Genomic DNA, 23,043 nt, shown 5'->3' with positions numbered 1-23,043 from the left:
CATACCCATTCCAAAACCAAACACTAGCTAGTCACATAGGCTAAACTGGTCATTATAGCAATAACAAAGAGGCTTTAGGAGGAGACATGTAGCATTAGTGCTAAAATTCCTCAGTGGAAATTAGGGGGGAAATGGCCGCTCTACTTGAGGAAATGGTAAACTTGGCTTATCACAGTATGTGATTAATAGGTTATACCCCAAGTAGAGTGAATACCTTCTCATACATATGGTGTACCAGCTTATACAAAGCACACACAGAGATGCACTCACACCGAGATGTCATCTAAAATCACTCTTTTAACTGTGATGAAGACTTTCATTTTCGGCTTGTGGTTGAATGTGGATCTTACAACCTGTATCTACTCTGACCTACACACACACACACACACACACACACACACGCACGCCTCTCTACTGCTCACCATCTCGTGCTGTTTTACACACACCATCAGGGATGGCTAAGTCCTCGCAGCTGCTTTCTGCTTGTATCCTCTTGCTCAGTTTCTCTCCTCTGTTAATCCATCATCTCTTTCTGTGCGTGTCTCTCACTCTACTTCTCTCGCTTTGTGAAACGTAAAGCCCCTTTCTCCAAATATTTCCTTTAAGCTGGGGTTTCAAAGTTTTGTTATGCCAAGCGAACGTTGCATGGTTCCCCTGGTACAGTCTGACTGCTTTGACATATTTGACCTCAACACCAGGCCGTACCCCTCCCTCCCCCAGTCCTGTTAATGACCACCATTTTTAATGATTACAGCTGTTTGAGCATCTGTTTGGCACATCGTGTTTGATACCCTACATTGTATCAGCTCATTTAAGTTTTTCTTTCTCCCTTCTAAAGTCATATAACCCCTTAACATCCAGTTTCTTGTCTATTATATTCCTTTAGATAGTTTTACAGTTGGGAAACCATCCTTTTTTACTCTGCCCCATACTATCACATGTACAGTATATCAGCTTATATGAAATCATGAACACTCTTAACCATTTGTATCAGTACTTTTGCTGAATACTACCCCACCACCATTATAGATATTATTGCAAGAAGTGCTTCTCTAATATTTTTGTCCTTTTGAGGCCAGGTGACTCTTAAAATATTTCTTACTTTAATGGAAATATACATGTGGTACATCTACCGGTCCCTCAGAAAATGGTTCCATAGAGAATTTTTTTTTTTTTAATCTCCTAATGGCTTCACCATCTGTGGGGAAGATGACTGAATGATGAATACAATGATGATCTCACCACTCCATCCATCCAGTCCATATGACTGTACACCAGGACACTATATCCTCATATTTGTAGATTTTCATCGTCCATCATCATCATAGCTGTATATACCCTATGAGCAAACATGGTCCATTTGCAGAGCTCGTCTATGTTATCACCTTATGGCCAAGAGCTGACTGTAATAAGCATGAGAAACATAATAAATATCTTAAATATTGAGAGCAGCTGCACTGCAGCATTTGGGGATTAACAGTAAGAGTGGACAGATCTGTCTCAACTATTTAAAACGAATGTTATTTGGAGACGAGAAGAACATTTAGGAGCTAAAACACTAGGACTGTCTGAGTAGAGAGTAAGTAATATGAATGCTATTGTGGAGTCCTTTGTGTTGCACTGCAAAATGTAGTGGCACAAGCAGTGAAGCAAGTTTATGTAGCCCTTGTACAAATGTTGTTTCATTGATAGACTTGAACTTCTTAACACAGGATCTTCTTTGGGCTGCGACTAAGGTTGTAAAATGCCAGAAAAAAAAAACTGATTTAACATTTGCAATTATTTTTGTAATGAACTGTTGAAAGATTGCTGATGAAGCACAGAATATATATTTCATGTTTTTGTATTTTTTATCATCATTTTCTTAAACACTCTTATAGATGTTCATGTGCACTTAATTAATTTTGCCAGGGAAATAGATATGATTTTATTAATTGTATAATATATTTTTTAGCTGTTGACGAATTGACAAATGCTTTTAAAGTAAAATGATTACAAACTGACTCATGAATTAGTTATAATCAACTTGTACTAGGGCTAAAATAGCAAACAGTAGTGCATATCACCATAGACTTGAAATTATAATGACTAATTACACTAAACTGAAATTCATGAAATGTTTTCCATCACGCAGGGAACAAGGGAACTACTTAGCCACCACTGTGGAATGCTGGGAGATGCCCTCTACAAGGAAAACGACTTTGCTCTCATTATTGATGGGAAGACTCTCAAATACGCCCTTACATTCGGAGTGAGACAGTACTTCCTGGACCTCGCCCTCTCCTGTAAAGCTGTCATATGCTGCAGGTAAGATTTACCCCTGAAACAATAAAATAAACGTCAGACAAATACTCCACCTACCAACATGAAAGAATGAAAATACTGTTCTTGCTGCACAGACTTTTCTTACTGAATCTTTTTGTAAGTTTGAAAAACACTAAACAAACTAAGTAGTCTAAGTAAATTATGTTTTTAAATACTTTCACACAGTACTGTGCACTAGACACAAGATGAAGCCATTCCCAAGTATCTACTTAAATGCAGCAGATCCATAAAAGAGCCCATATAGGTATAAAGAGATGGAAAATTAAGTATGGCAAATTAGGTATCAATTTTCCACCTCCACATGTCATTGATCATTTCTGAGAACTGAGTTGCTTTGTAATCATTATTCTCTAAACAATATGGACATGGACCATCAAACTCTCACAACTGGACCAAACTGATCTTGTCAACTGTCAAATATTACGAGTAGTAAAAAATAATAAATTATTGAAAATTATTGTCCATCACACAACCCGGCAGACCAAGCTGATGTCATCAGTTTGCTTGTTTTGTTAGACCAATAGCCTGAAACCCATTTTACAGTGACGTAAAACAGAATAGCAGCAAATCTTCGCAATTGAGAATCTGGAAGTGAGTAATGTTCAGCATTTTTTCTTAAAGAATGACTGCAATTAAATTAAAAGCTCTATGGTTGAACTATAAAGTATAACGTCTTTGCCACAAAGGCCAGTAAGAGTTTTTATGGCAATAATTTAAAAAGTGCGATAGTTATGAATTTAAATTGAAACATTCAACATTATAAAGGTACACTGTTGACTTGCCCAGGCCACATAAGTAATAGGAAGTACTTAAATACTCAAGCAACCGTGACGGGGTCTGGGGCCAGAAGTCAGCACCATATTTTCAGAATAACAGCAAACCTTCAGGTGCCACACTATGACTCAGTGCATTACATCAATTTTTTTATTTTTTTTTTCCCCCACCTCTACCTGCCTTTGCCTTGTGCACACTCAGTGGGCACTAAGAGACGCTGCAAGATGAATGAGGCCTCTTAAACCACAGAGAAGATAAACATTAACAGTTTCACATCTAGAGACAGACATGCAGTTTACAACATCATCTCTGGAGGCTGTTTTTACTGTACACTACCCCCATTTTAGTGGACAAAAAGTAAGCTCCTATGTGGGAGGCTCCAGGCTTTGCTGAGGGGATAAGGTCAAGTTTGAAGTCTTGTAAAAGAGAAGTTATAAGATGCTTCACAGCCATCAACCTAATGATTGGCTCTGCTTAATGGACCGACTAAGAACGGTCTTACAGGGTCTCCAAGAGGAGGGAGAAACAGCAGTAGACAGGGGAAAGTCATCTTCCAGAATAGGACGAGTAGTCTTTGTGATCTTATTTCCCAGTTCATTCAGTTGTGTCCTTGTCACTGTCAACTCTACACAAAATGCATGTGCACATAAACATTCATCCCCTTTAATAGGACACTCTTAAATCATCAGAAGGGCAACCCGTTGGGTTTAGGAGTCACATAAATGGAAACCACCTGTGCAGAGTCAGTGCTTTTCATTTGATTGTAGTAAAAATTTATAGACTTTTGGTGAGTCAGTGGGCAAGGACAGAGGAATACTCCAAACAACTGTGCAAATGGTGATTGACAAACACAAGTTAAATGTATAAAATGCAGGATTTGGTGGTTGCTGTTTGTAAAAACACAATTCAAAGCTGGCCCCTCCCTAGCTCATTAAGAGAGAGAGAGAGAGAGAGCAGTGGTTGTTGAGCGGAGCTAGAGAGGGAATGACGTTACAGAGAACAAAGCAGTGACTCAAGAAAACATTATTTTTCTGATTGTTTCACTGTGGTTACGTTCTAAAGTACAAATAAATACTCCCAGACTTCAGCGCAAAACTTCAGGAAGGTGCTGCATCCAGGACACAGAATGAGAGCAGAGGAGAGAGAAAGATGGAGACAGCAATATAACTTGGTCACTATGAGTCCTGTCCCCACACCCTGCATGCTTTGGGTTTTTCCAGGTGCTGATCTCAAAATTCTTTTAGAATAATTATCAATAAAGAGGGTCCAACCCGGTACTAGCAAGGTGCACCTAATAAAGTGGCCGGTGAGTGTATAATCTCACATCCACACTCCACCCCTTTGCCCTATGTATTGTATGACTCACTGTTATAGCACCAATTTTACGTGGCAGATATCTCCTCAAGAATTGCACTTGCTGGTCAACACATACCTATTACTAGTTTCATTAGAGTCCCAGTTTGTAATGTGCTGTTGCTCCCTTTTTAGAGTATCTCCTCTTCAGAAGTCAGAGGTGGTGGAGATGGTCAAGAAACAGGTCAAAGTGATCACACTGGCCATTGGTGATGGTGCCAACGACGTGGGAATGATCCAGACAGCTCATGTCGGAGTGGGAATCTCAGGCAACGAAGGTCTGCAGGCAGCAAACTCCTCTGACTACTCCATTGCCCAGGTGAGCTAGATGGCAGGTGCTCACATCAAGTGAGAAAAAGTGACATTGATCAAAGTATGTTGTTTCTTGATTAGTGTTTAGTAACGAAAGACTCAAGTATTTAAAGTGGAAACTTAACCAGTTATTATTTTATAGTTAAAATGCATAATTTAGGAACTTCGACCATCTGATACAATCCCATTTGTTGTCTGAAATGAGCTAAGAAAGTTATGACTATGTCTCACAATTCGATTAATTAGCAAAACCTATGAAAATTTTATTGTAAGCTATTTATGTAGGAATAAAAATATACACACGCTGACACTAAGCTAAAGTATGTACGTAAAATTAAAACCATGTTTTTTAAAAACCAATCTGATTTTAAGTTGATCCGAATGTGTTCGGTTTGAAGCTGCAGCCGACACTGATACTCATTCCCATTTCTATCTTCTAAAAGTCAGATTCCACAAACTGTCAATCCTGTCATTGTCTTCTCAAGTGTAACATGTGATAGCCCGGCACATTGTACTGTGCAACAAAAGATCTTATGTCTTCCGGGGCATTAGCTTATACAGTGAAGTAGTAACACCTGTAATACAGGCATCTGTTGACACCCAACTCCCAACATAACTATACAGAAACAGATCTCAGCAAAATGCTACTTAAACCTATACTTATGTCCTAGTAACCAGTTTGTCTGAAACTCTGTATCGTCTCGTGATACCGGTAAGCAACAAAAAGTCTGTAGTTCCTGTATCATGGCGCTGTTTCTACACGGCATGCTACTCAGTACATCATGTTTCTATTACAGCCACAGGGTTTGAGAGTATGGGAAACCAGTTGGTGACTACGACACAGTGCACTCTCTGTACTGCAGTATGCAATTACCATTCAAGAGACTTGGGTTTGTCTTAAGTGCCCCCTTCAATCCACATGGCATGTAGAACATGTATGTCTTTCAAAGACAGGTGGCCTCTTATAATCGATTTAGTTTGTGTCCCAGCATCAAATTAAATTACACCTCCAGACTTCCAGTGGTGTTTTCCATATATTGGCGTGACGGTACATTAACTGTAATTTGCAGCCTGCAAACTGAAATCAATCCTGAGAAGTTGTGTAACTTATTTTTCTGTTCCTGTACATGATTTATATTAATGCTGTAAAGAACCAGATGGGCTCCTTGCTGTTGTAGATTATTAGGGAGCCAGGTTCTAAGATTTAATACTTGAAAGCTCAGAATAATCTGTTTAAGCAAGAGAACATTGAAGAGGCTTTGGGTTGAGGCACCTCTGCTGTCCGTCCGTCATCAACTCAGATCAGTGTTAACTGATGTTTGAGCCAACCAATCGAAGGATCAGACTAAACAGGGGCCGCCACTCTGCTTTCATTTCACAAAGGAATACTGCAGTGCCACTGAAAGACAAGTAGACCTTCAAATATATGAAATTACATTTCTCTCAAAAATGTAAATTTAGATCTACTTCTCTTATCTCCTATTCCAGTTTCAGAGGCTTTTAAAAACTTTTCCCTTTGTCAGATGGCAAGAGGATGTGGTGTAGATTGTGTGTTTTGTTTGCGTTATTTACTGACAACTAAGATGAAGCACATGCTTTGGAGTTCTGCTCCAATGTAATCACACTTATCATCCAGAAATTGCACTAAAATTATCAGTTCACCACAGACAGTAAATGGTGGTATAATTATAAAGGCATTAAACTATTATTCTGAGCCCTTCGAGACAAGTACCCCCATATGAACTCCTCCATTTTCAGGAACTCAAAGCTCAGTCTTACAATCTTTGACTTGAAATTTGTGGAATGTGTTAGTAAGAGCTTTGGCCACAATGCCTCATCAGTCCTTTAACCCTCTGCTGGCTTTAATCTTGAAGTTCCTGTAACTGCTTTAGTGTTCCAGCACTGATCTCTGATTATGAGGAACCATTAGACAGTGTACTGTACACAGACTTTGACTATTCATTCATCTCGTCCTTTTACTTCCCTCCCACACAGTTCAAATACTTGAAGAATCTGCTGCTCGTCCATGGAGCCTGGAATTACAACCGTGTAGCCAAGTGTATCCTGTACTGCTTCTACAAGAATATTGTCCTCTACATCATTGAGGTAACTATTGCACAGTAATTTTCAAGACTGAGCATCATGTAATGAACCCGGTCTGAATGCAGAGCTTTGAGATTTTTCCGCATGACATGATTATTAAAAGGTAAAGATTCCTTGTTAGAGTTTCCATGTTTGTATTTCTCTTGACTGGCCCCTCACATTACCTGCCAGTTTGTGCAGCTCCTGGGTGAATGTTTTGAGTTTGACATGCCTGGACAGAAAATGCACAAACAAACACACACACACACACACACACACACACACACACACACACGGTAATGAAGGGAAAACTATACCTATTTATCTGGAAGTCTGCCTTTAGGAAATCCTCGCCAGTTATTGAAGCCTAAGAATATTAATCCACACAGCTGAATGAATAATTGTGATGTACTCACTAGTGATGCTACCCATTTCTTTTGATGCCCCAGGATATTTTTTTTTACCATTTTGTACTCTGTAGACAGCAGATGCAGACAGATATGTACAGTGGGGTCCAGAAAATCGACTTTCCCATTGGAGTGAAAGTGGAAATTGGTCTCAGACTTTTGGACCCCAGTGTACATACACACAAAAAATGAAATGCAAAACGATTATTTACAGGTGACTAATGTCGCATAATAATATTGTTATAATTATCACAACAAAATCTCTATATCAGTATGTGATAACAGTTTCTAAAATATTGGGAATCACATAAGTTATTTCCCATTTTCCCATTTATTTCAATTATTTTTTGCTAGATCAAAGTTTAAAATATAAAAAGTATGTTACCAAGTGTTTAGATGTCATGATTTGACAAATTTTGGGAGACATTCAATCTGTCATTCATTCATATGTGAAAACTGGGACCCACCACATCTGCATCGGAGAACTTGTCAAGTTTGGGTTAAAAGGAGAGGCTCAGCTCTGTGATTATTAAAGTTTTTTTGTACTGATATTCTTGGTATGGAAAATTAATATTAGGTAATAAATGCTGTTCCTATCTAGCATCAAGCCCCACTTTCCCTGTTTATCAGTGGTCTCTTGGTGTGCGGTGGGTTTGAGGCATTAAACAGATACCAGACCCATTACTGATTGCAGGTTCAGAGCAACAACCAAGAATGACCAGACAGGTTAAGTGCTTCCTATCAGCAGCAGCTTTATCATCGGGAGTGCTCAGATGTTTTGATCTACCGGACAGGCACTTGTCTGACGGAAGTAGAAACTTTGACTTTGCAGCCTCTCAAAATCACCACATCAGAAGTTGCCACTAAGTGATGAATCGCACTTTGTCCCTCGCTATATATCGGAATGTTTTAATGGAGATACAATACTTTTCTGCATGTAATTTACATGCCTTGAAGACTTGCAGCCATATGATCATAAGACCCAATCATGTTCTTGATTGCAAGTTTAATGCCAGGACATTACTCCGGTATTTTGTAAGGTAATTAGATAAAAACTTAATTGCCCGCAATGTGGAAAAATTATCTTAGGCTATACTTACCAGCATAAATTAAAAATAAAAACTGGACAAGTAAGGACTGACATGAAGAACCTATAGTAACACAAGAGAACAGAAAAAATATTTAGGTATTTAAGTAAATGATTTACACTCCTACTTTATCTTTCCTCTGTGAAAAGGGGACAATTTGGCAAGTGCTCCCTGGCCATGCTATGCAGTGGCAGAAAAGGATCAGCCACATGTTTTTAAAATATCATCACCGCATAGCTGTCATGGAAATATGAGCACTTTAAAATTCTCTTTTGTTGATCTTCTTTCTGTGACACTTAACCTCTGATCCCCTTTTTCATCCTCATTCTACTTTATATGCCATGGAAAATCAGTAGACTACCTTTTACATTCCAGCATGTCTGCTTCTGGCTTATTGTGACCTCAAGTGAAAGAGGGCAGTTGGTCTCTTTCCAGGCTATAACTGCAGCTGTAGGTACTGCAACTGTTTGATCATGCTGCCCTTAAAATACCAGTTAAATATTCAAGTTCAAAATGAAATTCAATTTTCTGCAAATTTGATTTTCTGTGGGCAAAAACATTACATATGACATTTCATCTGTGCCTAAATATTATATTTCTTTTCATTCCTTGTTTAATGCATTGTACTTTTTTTTCAACGTTTATTTCAGAAGTCCAAAAGAGGTGGCACATCTTGCAATGTACTGTATATATGACACAAAGTCAAGACTATTCAAACCTCTGTCTTTTATTTTCATTTTTGCTCTCTGCTCTGACCTGTATTCTACAATCACATCAAAACCTGGTCAAAATTCCTCTCATCATTGTTTATCCGTTCTTTCTGTGTCCAACTGCAGCGCTGCTTTGAAACGTACCAGGTCTCTTTTCAAAGCAGGTCTTTTCCTACAAGTGGAACATCTATAGTTCTGTCTGCAGGGCGAGCTTCTTTATAGCACACCTTTTGTTACTTGCTGAAAACATAACCCCCACCCCCATGCTACTCTCCTTCAGGGAATTCAAGGGATTCAATAGGACATTTCTTCACTGCTCGGGTGCTTCAATATTTCAAATGTCCCTGTTTTGCAAGATCTTGACATCTAACACACCAGCAACCCCAGGGTATGGGTAAAAGCTGCATTTGTTACACTAATAGGTTTACTTTTGTGTTCTCATGTTTTTCTCGTCGACTCCCAGGATACCTTGCTCAGAGTGAATCAAGGATGTTGACGGGAATTTTAACTTTTTGTTCAAAGCACCATTGTCCTGTACAGTGTGTGTTACAATTTGAATGCCAGGACTGGGAAACTGTGTTGAAGCCTCTATTCATCTCCATCTCTTTCCACTAAGTCTTTAGTTCTTTAGTTTTAATACATGAAGTAGGAGGGTAAAGGATTCTGCTGCTATTGTTGAAGATGTGAATGTGAGCGCAACGTAACCTGGCACAGTTGTGACAATTCAGGATTTCCTGTGACTCACTAAGGGTTAATTTTGATTCGGACAGTAAGGTCTTTACACTCCAGGCGATGACTGATTGACTGCTGGAGCTGCTTCACAGTGTTTCTTTTGGTTTTCCTGACGCTGATCACAATGGTTGACGTTCTTACAGCTAATAAGAACAGTTAAGCATGATCATGCTTGAAGCATGACGTTCTGTGTGATTGAAAAACAGAGTTATAGTCACTCAATATTTTTTAACAATGTGTTCTTAGCAAACTAAGCAGAAGTTAGAAATTACGTTGTGATCCGAAGAAGAGGAGTGAAAAGGATTGAATTCAACTTCTTTCAAGCTAAGAGACCTTCCCAAAAAGAAGCCATAGCAGCTTAATTCAAATGAACGATCCAGCTGGCCACTCATGTTTGATTGACACATTGCAGGGTGCTAAAGAGGGGACTGATGGACAAGTGGCATTTATGAGGCAATTACATGAAAGCTCATTCAGTGCGGCACGGTGTTGTTAGGGCCTCTGAGTCGCTGAGTAAAGCTTGCCGACCACTAGTGCTCCAAATGAAAACACCAAGGCCGTGCCTGGCATTGTAGGACAGTTTTTGTTTGTAGCTCATCATATTCCCAGCATATCAGCTCCTTCTTTATGTCTCCTCTTTATTCTTTGCCTTCTTTGTGTATAAATTCCATTAGCAATTCAGCAATGCTAAGCTTAAACAGTATCAGGACTCACATTGTTGGGGACAAATGTCATTCTACCTCCACCCCTTCCATCCCATAGCTACTTCTAGATGAGACCTGCAGAGCTGTGGCGCAGCCATGGAATCAATGATTTTTGATTCGCTGATGAATATGCAAGAAGTCTTCTGATCGGCGAGCCGCTGCCCAATCCCCCTTTTCTCAGTTCCCGCTTCCCCCCATTACTGTTTTTCATGATGTGCAGTCGGGGAGAGAGGCCAGCCACACCCCTTCGCTGAGTGGCACTCAATGAGGAGAAGAAAAGGGGAAGAAAAATCCTGCCTGGTACTTCCCCTAATGAGCAAATCAATGCATCTGTCCCTCAAGAGATGGGAGAGGGAGAAAGAGAGAGAAGCTATTGGGACCCCAAGGACCAGGCCAAAACACTCACACAGAAGCAGTTACCACATGCTATGAATAGGAGCCTTTTTTAACTTAGCACAACAATATATCAGCCCAGAGCCTCTCATTGAGCAGAGCTGTAATTAATTCAGCAGTTTGACCTACCCGCTAGCCTCTCGTTACCATTGCTTAAGCCACGCTAATGGTTGAACCTGCCTCATGGCTTGGGCTTCTTCTACACATAACCCGTAGCAACGGCATCTGAATGTATTTCTCAGCAAGCCAAGACCCAAAACACCTAAAACTATTATCACACTGCCAACAGATGTACTGTCCACCTTCTGATTCTCATGGTTACAGAGCCACATGGTCCATCCCACATGAATTTGAAAACAGGCACCCCTCATATAAAGAAACAACATCATGGTAGAGTGCACCTGATGGAGTGGAGGGTGGGATCTGTGATGGGTGGGTGTGGCAGGGAGGGGAGGTGAGGGCCAGGGTTTGGGGGCACATTCATAAACAGGCCTCATCTATAGGCACCCGGCCTCTCCTCTTAAACTGAGGGAATGAAGGGAGAATTGGGGGTGGGTGGGGGTGACAGACATTTGTTTTCATGCATATGCTTACACGATTAAATGGGAAAGGCCAGTGGAAATTGGTATTGGTCGTGTAGACAGTGGCAGTGGCGGGTGGGGCCCTCAAACAGGCTTTGTCCCAATCTGAGAATTTGTAGCAGTTCATGCCTTCATAATGAAGTTAAATGAAGCGAGGAAATGCTTGGTTGGCCATGGCCAAAACACAGCACCCCTGATGTTCCCTTGACATATTTGGCATGAGCAAGAGCCAGCTCTGGACCACAAAGTGTCAAATGGAAACAATGTGAGGAGCAAATTTTGATTCACTGTCGGTGGACAAGCAATTTTCATATTGTACATGCAATTTTTCTCCAGGATGTGTCAGACAAATCTACTTTACAACAATCAAAAATTAAAAATGTGTGATTTTTCCCACTAGATGTTATATCTGTTGCTATATCTATATTATATCTACTTGCATGTTAAAATAACTTTCAGAATACCTGGCTTCTGTCCTGGTCACAGAGGAATTGTTTTGTTCAGATAAGTATGACTAATCAAGATATGGTGATAAGCCTCATCTCCACCCAGCATATGGTTTACATTACCTCTGTCTCGCTTTCCTGACACGATACATCAAAGTTTCCATTATTCAGAGTCCCACAGGTCTGGCTCTGCCCCTATAACTAACCTCGTCTGTCACCCACATGTCTTCAGGTAGATCATGAAGGGAAACAGTGGGCTTGATATATGTTTGTAGGTAATCCTGTAATGAATCGATGGGATAATTTGCATCACAGAGGTGGCATCTGGAGGTCTTGGCTTTCCCACTGTCACTCATTTTTTCTCATTTTCTAATGTTTTGGCCCCTCAGTCTTTCCTGAGTTTGAAACTTATCTAAGTTATCCTAATGGCATGTTGATCACAGGTCAGTAGGTTTTTCCTCTTTTACCAAAACAACCGTTATCACAAAATGCATCACCCTTGCAATAATTTTAAGGATATATTAGCAGGAGCTGTTTTCTCTGTCATCCGTTCATATTATAAGACTTCTAGATCCTGCACTTCTCTATCTGAGGTGTCTTTTGTCATAAGACATCAAGAAGAATGTAGTGTGACTGAAAAATGGATGGTTGGTCTGTAGATGCAGTGTGGCTGTCTCAAATCAGATAATAGTAACCACTCACCTTTGCTATCACTAATGGAAAGCATGCACACATACACATAAGAGCTTTTGGAAAGACTACAGAGATTTTGTACTTTTTTCATCATCTACTTTGAGTGAAGCCTACAGTATGAATGTGGTTCACTGATTAAAATGTGTGTTGGACAAGCTACCATCCTTGCTATCTTTGTCTGTCATTAAGATTGATTAATACATATATAGAAAGTGTATTAAACATCTGTGATTATGTTTTCCTCAGCTGATACTTGCTGTTCTTGCTCTTCTTTGATGTATTTTTGTGTCCCTCAGATCTGGTTCGCGTTCGTCAATGGCTTCTCAGGTCAAATTCTTTTTGAACGCTGGTGTATCGGCTTGTACAACGTGGTGAGTGTTTATAAAATTTACTCTCTAAAGAGCCCACTCTACCCCTGTCACTTTCTGACATAGCACTGATTTGCCATGGTGCCCCAAAACTGATCCCTTCATTGCACGACTATGTCATCAACATCCTGAAAAATTTCTCCTTTATTTATGACCTGTTGTCAAGTCCATATTCCCTCAGTGCCCTAAACTATGTACTGAATGTGAAAGAACAACAGCGTGACTTGCCCCAAAGAGTGTAGTTAGCAAGGGCAGCTACATTTGAATGATAAAAAGAATAGGAAGACTGGAGCAGCAACTGAGCTGGCTGCTGATATAGGGAGTCCCACTGGGCTCTATAATGGGACCACCTCTAATGAACTCATATTTCATATCTGTCATGATTTTAATAGAAGAGAAAAATGTGCATCTGCAAATCTGATCTTTAATACCATGCTGTTAGGCCCACAAGGAGTTGATTTGTAACTTTAAACTGTTTATTAAAATCCACTAATTTCAATAAACAAAAAACGAATGAGAGAAGCGTGAAGTGAAATTTCCCCACATTCCTGATCGGCCTCAGATGGAAATAATTAATGGGAGAGACAGACTGTTAACTGACAAGGACATTTCCACAGCCCTGCCTCTTGCATTTGTTTCATAATAAACCACTACCTTAGAGAATCAGTACTGTATTGGGGGTGGAAAGAGGGTTCAGTCTTTCACTTTATCTAAAAACTAGGGGAATTCCTGTGACTCAGTGGGAGTCTGTCGAAGGCAGTGAGCTGAATCCGCCCCTTAGTGGAGATCTTCCTTGGTCTGGCTCTGAATAAGGAAGGAGTCCAGTGGAGCATGTCTTGTGGCCCACTGGTCCTACAGACTCCCACTCCAGATGGGCCTCCAAGGAACTCACACCAGCTGACCCGCTGAGCCCCCCAGCTACACAATACCCTCGCCACTTTCTAAGCAGCTGCTATACCAAACAACATTACAACACCACTTAGAAATTACACTTTAGCCAGGCTTAAATACCTGCTTCTTAGTCAAGAGTATGGCAGATGTTCACTGGAGATGGGTTTTGCATATGAACGGACTTGAAGCATGACAAATCAAAATAAGAAACCCTGAAGGGTTTTAAGGTCGCTGATCTTCAATGATGTAAATTAAATAAGGAGCAAGTGGAGAACAGAATGAAACAAATTCTGCTACAAATGTTAATATATGGAAATAGTGACAATGGTTAAAACACACATGTACCATAATTTTGAAATAATTAGACATTAGATTCATTCATTAGATATTTATTTCAATGTTATTGCTTAGTAAGGTAAGAGCTTTACAGTAATTTATCATTTGCGTTTTTTTTTTTTTAATTTATTGGAAATGAAAATATTAGTATCAAATCATCTGAATGAAACACTGATATTTCTCTGTTTTTTTTTTTGTTTTTTTTTTCCTTATGTAGATCTTCACTGCTCTGCCTCCTCTCACTCTGGGAATATTTGAACGCTCCTGCAGGAAAGAGAACATGCTGAAATACCCAGAACTCTACAAAACCTCCCAGAATGCCATGGGTTTTAATACCAAGGTAACCTAATGAATTGTTTAAATACTGTATGTCATTTCAACACCTCTGGAAGATGATTTTTTATGCAACTTCTAAAGGGAAGTATCATTATCAGTCATTTTGGTAATTTCATTCGGCTCAACTTGTTTTAAGTATCACCAAACACTAAAAAATTTGGTAATTTCCCATTATATCATAAAATTGAGAAATAACTTAGTGCTCCAGCAAACAAATGAAAAGGTCAAATGTTCCAGCTATTACAACCAATTAACATCACATTGACACAAGATGTTCCTGTCATGTTGTTGCAAGCGACTGATGCGTCTCCCGTCACAGTGACCTGGCAGCTGTGGTCAGAAGGTCTCCAGTTGTAGCCTGGTTTGGCCTGGTTTGACCTATTCTGTCTGGTGGCGGGGGCTGTCCGTTAGCTTTTCCCCGCTGATAATAAAGATGTCTCCTCCTTTCTCCATGCTGAGCCAGAGACTCCTGGACCCTCCTCATAGGCGTGGTGACCTGGTTAGCACCGCATGGAGGTGGATTAAAGACGGGATTGGCCATGACGGTCAGGGGCAGGGAAGGTCAGATGGTTGGGGGATGCGGCAGAAAGAATCGGAGAGAGGACGGAATAGAGAGAGTGTGCTGTCATTGTGTGATGGCATTTGTTGCAGGAAATTATGCAATTTGTTTAAGTGGGGGAGTTGTTTGTTCTAACAGCAAGGCTGTCAGATCACGTTTAACCCATGCAGCACCAGACTGCGTGTATAAGATGACAGTAGATTTCCTCTAGTATTACTGAGCTGGGACTCCTCACTTCTGTTAAAAGTGACAGAAGTCAGTTTTCAGACTACTGATAGAAAAAATGTTAAAGGTTTATTTGTCAACAGGAGACAGCCAGTACATTTAGATCCAGCCTATTGAAGTCAAATCCTCCAAATTCCTCCTTAACAAAATGTATTTATCACATCGTCTGACGCTAATGTCTACAGCTGCAATACAGTTATGATTATTTGACCAACAGATAAATAGTTGGCAACTATTTGAATAATCAATTAATCTCTTTAGTCAGTCTCAGTCATCAACATTTTCCTGTTCTATCTTCTCAAGTAAGGATTTGGGTTTCTTTGGGTTTTTGAGTGTTCTCTGATTAAAATAAGTAATTTGAACACATCACCTGGGCTGTGGGAAATTATAACAGGCATTTTGCACTGTTTTTGACACTTTATAGAGATTTTATATACAAAGCAAATGAGTAGAATAATCAGTAATGATAAAAATAATCACAGCCTTACTAATATTTCTGTTTTATTAGATGTAAAAAGAATTTATTTGAGCAAATGTCTAGCTGGGCTAATAATGAAAATAAATATGGAAACCATTTTAATTTGTAAAGTCACTGTTGATTAATAAGTTAGTGGCTGTGTATAAATCCATAAAAAAAAAAGCTGAGGAAATAAAGATGAAGAAAAACAGACATACTGCACACAACATAAGTGCTTTTTGTTGTCTCTGGATAAATGTAATTTTTACAGGCGTTGACAGTATCAGACATTGTCTTTATTCCCTTAATTACACAATAGATTAGAGATGGATTTAATTGTTCCAGAATTGTTGCCAGAATTCAGTTGTGGAGTGGATTTTCCTTTCATTAACTTTTTTCAAGACTTCATTAACGTTTCATGCCAAAAAAGGTTCACAAAAGTATGCTTCTGATAGTCAGAAGTAAATGAACCTCAATTTTGTTTGACCACATTTTCCAAGACCCATAAATGATGACTCGGCCAGGTCAGCAGGTTGTTTTTGCTGGCTTGTCCACTCTTTTCCCGAGATATTTTCCTTGCAGCTGGCCCGAGGCGAGGCGAGAAAATCCAGCAGGAATTTGGCCCCTCGAAGCCTGTCTTTCTGCACGCCTGGCTCTTTTGTACACAACAGATACTGTCTTTGTGAATTAAAGCTGTTTGTGTTGAGGTGAGAGAAGGGAGTGACCGAGGGTGTTAGAAACTCAAGGCGTGGCTTCAACTGTGTCGCCGGTTCACTTTTAATTACATATTCCTGACACTTAAGTCACTCTAATAAACCATGCTCCCTTTTATGTGGTCGTAGTAATTACAGCTGTTCACCAGCAATCACCCCTTAAACTCTTTATTTTACCTCACTCGTTCAAAAAGAAACAGGAGGGGGTGGGAAACTCTGGAAATATTTGGCTCGATATTAATTACTGGCTTTCATGTGCGTGTTTTTTTTTTTTTTTTTTTTTTTGGCAATTAGGAGTTCCACAAAGGGCTGCTGAATCTTTACAGGACAGACTGGGCATTCATTTGGAGGGGATCCTTAGCATCTTGCCGGGATACAAGTGAAAGAAAGAGATCAGGGTGGCTGGAGGGGCGAAAGGGAAGATCCTACTGTGACAAATGATTATGAACATTTATTGATTTCATTAGCATTCATTATTGTGGAGGGGAAGTGGGACTTGTTTGCACCCCCAGGATGTTTGGGATGGGATAGTTTAGGAGGAGCCCGATGGAGAGCTGAGCCTGTCAGTGGGAGGCTAATTAGGATAAACATGTGACTGTAACATTAGTGATAATTTAGTACAGTGTGAGTTAGAGGAGCGGGGGCAGCTCTCTGCCGCCCCTTGCTCACTGTATTGGGTTTTGTGTACACAGTGGGAGGGTGAGGTAATCCTGGGTGGGGGGTGTGGCTGCTACAGGACTTAGTTTTTGTCGACTGGAAAGGTGAGGAGGTCATGCCACTGAGGCCAAGGTACATTGTAAAGGCTCGTAGTCTAGAGCAAGATTTTTTCTTCCACTGTACTGCTTTACTCTCTACTCCTTTCCTTTCTTTTTCATGTCTCTTTTAACAACCCCTATGATGTAAAGCAGTACTAGTATTTATTCTAATATGACTCTAACCTGTGTGAATCCCAAGACGTTTTCAGTTTTCAGGGTGTCCATTTTGTCTCATAAGTCATGTTTTATGTTTTACTGACAGATTTGCTGGAGTTGTTGAAAGTGGTGTTTTTAAGAAAACAAGCCTCTGACTGGCCGTCTGCCAAAACTCAATGATTAAAAAGAGGCCAAAGATTAAAATGTGATGTTTTTTCTGTTTTTATTTTTCCTCCATCAGCCGTTTACTCTCTGGGTTTGACAAATTTTCAGCTCTCAGAATTAACACCAATGTCTGGGTCAGCACAGAGGAGGAAAAGGGGGCACGAATGTGGAGCAGCTTTTGGCAGAATAGATTTCACGGCTGTTTCATGCTACATCGGCCATTAGTGTTTTGTTTGGCTCTGCCATTGCATAATGTAAATTTGAAACAAGGTGGTTTTGGAGTGGCAGTATTGATTTAAAGGACTCATCCAAAGTCTGCGTGCTTGCATACACAGACACACACGCAGACTGCGGTCCACACCGCGATTTTCCAGGCCCTTAATAATTACCATGAAAACAGTTTAATCTCTGTCAGACCTGTCAGTCTCTCTGTGTGTGTTTCTAGACTGATTTCTGCTTGTTTAAACTCTCCTGTCATTTATTTCTACACCAGTTAAAATTCTCACATGAAAGGGCTGAAGCCTAATGAAATGTAATGAGAGGAAACCCTCACACTGGCAGGATATATATTAATATTGTATAATGTTCTTATGGCCGAGGTGAGGACGTGTATTTTGCAGTTTCTTGTGCTCGCTGTTTTGGGTTTTTTTTCTGTTAAATGTGGTGTTATCTTTTTGAAAAAAAAAACAAAAAAAACTAGAAGTTAAAACCTGCACACTGACATTGTCCACTTGCCTTTCACTGTTCGTACACACACTCAGCAGCTTCTCTCTCCCCCATAACACACACAGAGGATATACAACGTGTCTGTCAGCGGGGTGGCCATTCAGCGAGGAGGCCCCGACAAAACCGCCACTTAGCCTAGCACTGGGTTGGCACAAAGGGCCCAGGTCAGGGGTCACTTGGAAGGCTGGAGCTCCCCACACCCTTTTCTCATGCTTTTATTTCTCTCCCTCTCTCTGTCTCTCCTCTTGGAATCTTCTGCCGCCGCCACCCCTTCCCTTCCCTTTCCTCCCCCTCATGCCTCTTTCCCCTCCATCCTTCTCCCCTCCTTTTTGCAGGTCTTCTGGGCCCATTGTCTGAACGGCCTCTTCCACTCCGTCATCCTCTTCTGGTTCCCTCTTAAAGCCTTCCAGCATGGTAAGTAGCTCCCAGAGACCCCGCCACAGCTCTCGGTGGACTCAGTGGATGAAGAGGGAGGACAGTCAAACACACATACTTTGTCTTAATTAGTTCTCTCTTCAACCATCCAGTCATGAATTGCAAACATGTGTGTGCTCCTGCAAGAGCGACACACACTAACAAGCGTATATTCATGTTTGTATCAGTACATGTGTGCACACAATGAGCCGCTGAAATGCTTTTAGGTTCAGTTATTCGCACTCACTTCATTTTTCATAAACACACCACACAGATACGAAGTTTCCGGGAGATTGACCAGTTTATATGATGATGATTTTTATCCCAATAGACAAATATCAGTGTTTTTGTGTGTGCAATCTTATTTAAATTAAATTCACAATAACTTTATTTTTCCATATGATTTGTGCACATTAAAATGCAAGATTTCTGTGTGCGCGAGAAGAGAGAATAGGGATCTTTGAGCCTGTAAGTCTTGGCTGGCCAGAGGACCACACAAGCTTGGGCCTGCTCTCCAAACAAAGGCGCCAAGCCTCTTCATTCTGACTGACAGGCTGTCAGCGAAGCCTCAGCGCACACAAGACATGTGACCAGCCGGAAGTAAAGGGGAAGGGAGCCTCTCTTTCTTTCTTTACTGGCAGTCACACACTGCGGATATTTTATCCGGAAACCCTGCCCTAACCCACGTGGGCAGTTAGGAGCAATATGTCTGTGTGATTTGCACGTAATTTCTATTTTATTATTTTAGGAAGGTCTTCTAACCTCTGTTGTAGGAAAAGTGTTCTCAAGAGGTTTTGATTACAGTTTAATGGCAGGATAAATAACCATTTTGTCCGAGAAACAATCCTATTCTATTAAGATAGTGAATTAGGCAGAACGTTTAATTTCTGACCATGATTAATGTACACCAATTAAGTTTTTCAGTCTTGCAGATGGATTTTCATAGAAACACTTTTCCTTATAGTTCCGAAAAACAGAATTAACATTCCAGTCTCTCTCAAAGGGCAGTAATGGAAGCAGCATTTGACTGTGGCTTTCACTTTATGTTCCCATGTTCGCTCTTATAGCCAAGTCTCAAACAGAGTTTTACACCAAAGTTCACACTCGGATATACTTAAAGTAATATCCTATGTGCTGTCTGGTTGTTTACTCTTTGGATCACCTAATGGAACTCTGTGTGAAACCCAAGAGCTGAAAAGAGCCAGCTTTTGCCCTAAAAGCTCCTGTTGTTGATTCCCTTCACAGATACTGTTTTTGGCAACGGAAGAACTCCAGACTATCTCCTCTTAGGCAACATGGTTTACACAGTAAGTGCACCAATCTTCTTGACAGGCAGTATGTCTGCTGTGTTAAACAGTTCAGGTGTCTGAGCCAAGTGTTATCGAATTTCTCTGAATAAACATCAGTTATATTTCCTTTTCTTGTACCTTTCATTTTGTCTGCTGATCTTTTTCAATTTTAAACTGTATGTAAAACAAAAATATGACCTTTAGGAAAATTCCGTTGTGTGATGCACTTCCCATGACTGAATTTTAGTGTTGAAGGGGGACGGTCTTTGTTCTTGGTGTAATGTCAGTGTGATTTGTGTCTACAGTTTGTGGTCATCACAGTTTGTCTTAAAGCCGGTATTGAGACCTCATCCTGGACCATGGTAAGTTGATGGCTCTCTCCATTCTCGCTAAGGCTCTGTTATCTTTTTCCAGTTCCTCCATTTTATGTGACCACTGATACTTGTGACATAGTTTACATCCTCTTCTTATCTCCAAATCTCTTTATGGTTTGTTCTCACTGGGCTTGTAACTGTAAACCCAGTGAAATTACATGTATGGTAACTTCTTCAAGTTATAAGAAGCCACCAAAAGTAAATTTTTAAGCCGAAATTATAACAGTGGTAACAAACCAGTAAAAATGTATGAAAATGCTGCCCTTAATACGATTTCAGTCGGTAAATTGTAGTCGAGCTCAAACGTGCAGTGAATGAAAAGCCTTAACACCTTCTGTGACCTTACTGTCGTCTGATTCTTCACCAACAGTTCAGTCACATCGCCATCTGGGGAAGCATCGGCCTGTGGGTAGTGTTTTTCATTATCTACTCCTCCCTGTGGCCCCTCATCCCTCTGGCTCCTGACATGTCAGGCGAGGTAAACACATGAACGCTAGCATGTATTCATACACATGCTTACACACACACACACACACACACACACACACACACACACACACACACACACACACACACACACACACAACGTCTCTCACAGCAACAACTTCCTCCAGTACTAAAAGTAACTGCTGATATAATTGTCTATCACTGACAGATCTGCAGTGCCTCATAATTCATTTTCTACAGAGAGATACTGGTGGGAAAATTCAGAGTTTATCTTGACACCAGTCTTTGTAAGGAGAGCCAGAGGAGTGTAAACTGTCAGACCTCTGGCTTGTGTTGCATAATGACTTAATTGGGCCAATTAGCCCAATGTTTGTGTTACATTGCCCTCCCTCGGCTCTGAGTATCCACAGGTGACGTGGAAACAGTGAAGCAGTCAGGAAGCTAAACAAAGAGAGGTGAGGAAAAATCTGGTGTACACACTGATGTCCAAAACATTCTAGCCAACGACCACCAGGATTATAAATGCATTTCTTTGTGTAAAAAATACCTTTTTAAAGTTCATTAAATGTTAAAAATATGAAAATAGGCTCCTGATTTGACACTTTTTCTCTTTTTGAGTTGTTATTTACACGTGAATGCAACTGCTGTCTCTATGGGTCACCATAGGTGGTCTATTGGAGCCTCTTAACCACAGGTGATATTTCCCAGTGCAATTTGGGAATGAAAATGAGGCAGCTTTTCATTAGAAAACAAGAACACAGCAGGACGCTATTTAATGGAAAAAAAAGACACACTACACAGCCAGCTGTGGAAGAAAAGATCTTCTCCCCACAGTTAGCACTGTGTGTTTCTTTTCTACAGTTCTTTGTAAACACATGACTTTATAATTCACGTCGTCATAATTCATTATTAGTCCCCTTTAAAAGTGAGTCAAATACATAAGGATTACATCAAGGTTGTCTTGCAAGTCAAAAGTTGCGTTAGGTCGAAGGAAGGATCTGAGATACTTAAACACAACTGTACAAGACTTGTTTGTGTCCTGTTTCAAATTATGCCTCTGGCATTTGCGGACTCAGTAAACATGTAAATTATAACACAGCTCATTACCAAGCTTTTCGATTGTTTGTGGTAGTTAAGTCTACACCAATTTTGGCCATCAGTGATGATATTGGATGGGAAACTCCAAACGACATAATTGTTACTTGATTCCGCTTTGGAGCAGACTCGGTGATTATGCCTGAACAGCGGCTCACGAAAAAGATCTTTAACTGGGACATTTCACAGGGAAAACCCACAAAAACAACTGTTCCTTATGTAAAGGAAAAGACGGTCTGTTGATGTTTGGCACAAACTTAAATTAAAAACACATTGTTGCATGATAAACAAGTATAGTACAATGTAGAGCTGCATACAAAGCAGAATTTCACAAGAAGTCAAAGATACTCTATATGTGCATTTCATATACATTACCATTAGAAAACAGTCAGATTTACTGTTTTCCCTGAGGATAAAGGGCATTGTTTGTTGTTGTGATTTAGGTGAGACTGAGTCCATTCTATGTTTTATTGCTCATTATATAATGATTTAAAGCAAAAGTTTGGGAGTAATTTTCTTGTCTGTCAAATATCTTACCACTGCAACGTGTTTTTGGCATCACATTTGTGCTGGATTCTTGTATGTACATGCCACAATAAGTAACATAACCAATACGTGCAGAAATGCTGACTGTTTTGCTCTCACTCACTCAGTCTTGTATACACACACACACACACACACACGCACACACACGCACAGACACACAGGCGATGGGTATATTAGCTCCATCCTATCCCTTGTCTGTAAAGCCTGGTGCTTTCATCCACGCCCTGCAGCACTTGACTGAAGACAAGTAATGGTGTCCTGTGGGTAGTTGGTAACCCTATGCCCCTGCCCCCAACTCAGGGATGCCAGTACATCATCAAACAGGGACACATCTCTCTGAAACCTGAGAAGGCATCAGAGACACAATCTCCGCTTCCAATACCTTGTAGCCTCTGAAGAGCGGGGTTATTCTCAACCCTGATGCAGCTCCACATATTCCACCGCAGCCGTCTTAATGTGTACTTGAATCTTCAAATATTTTTGTGCTCTCTGTCCTTCCATCTATTTTCTTTTACTCCTTCTCTTTTACTTGTTGCATCAGCTTTTTTCCTCTTTGTTCTCTTTTTGTTCACCCCCACCCCCACACACCCA

The 23,043-nt window shown here is 40.3% G+C and overlaps 1 protein-coding gene across 6 annotated transcripts in view; it reads left to right on the top strand.

The window, feature by feature from the left end:
* The window catches only part of atp8a1 (ATPase phospholipid transporting 8A1), a 103,315-nt gene that overhangs the window by 67,084 nt on the left and 13,188 nt on the right, over window positions 1–23,043 (top strand). For all 6 annotated transcript variants that reach the window (XR_015436628.1, XR_015436627.1, XM_023397952.2 and 3 more), the window contains 9 exons: window positions 2,135–2,307; window positions 4,588–4,771; window positions 6,760–6,870; window positions 12,897–12,971; window positions 14,413–14,535; window positions 18,623–18,701; window positions 19,947–20,008; window positions 20,296–20,352; window positions 20,735–20,842. Coding sequence is in view for 4 of the 6 variants with exons in the window: in XM_023397952.2 (XP_023253720.1) it covers window positions 2,135–2,307; window positions 4,588–4,771; window positions 6,760–6,870; window positions 12,897–12,971; window positions 14,413–14,535; window positions 18,623–18,701; window positions 19,947–20,008; window positions 20,296–20,352; window positions 20,735–20,842 (972 nt within the window). In the remaining 2 variants the exon portion in view is untranslated. The remainder of the gene's footprint in view (window positions 1–2,134; window positions 2,308–4,587; window positions 4,772–6,759; window positions 6,871–12,896; window positions 12,972–14,412; window positions 14,536–18,622; window positions 18,702–19,946; window positions 20,009–20,295; window positions 20,353–20,734; window positions 20,843–23,043) is intronic.

Source organism: Seriola lalandi, unplaced genomic scaffold, assembly GCF_002814215.2.
Source record: "Seriola lalandi dorsalis isolate HSWRI2012SDOR001 ecotype SW California unplaced genomic scaffold, Sedor1 jcf7180002054972, whole genome shotgun sequence".
Classification (NCBI taxonomy): domain Eukaryota; kingdom Metazoa; phylum Chordata; class Actinopteri; order Carangiformes; family Carangidae; genus Seriola; species Seriola lalandi.
This window is presented reverse-complemented; position numbering and strand designations above follow the sequence as displayed.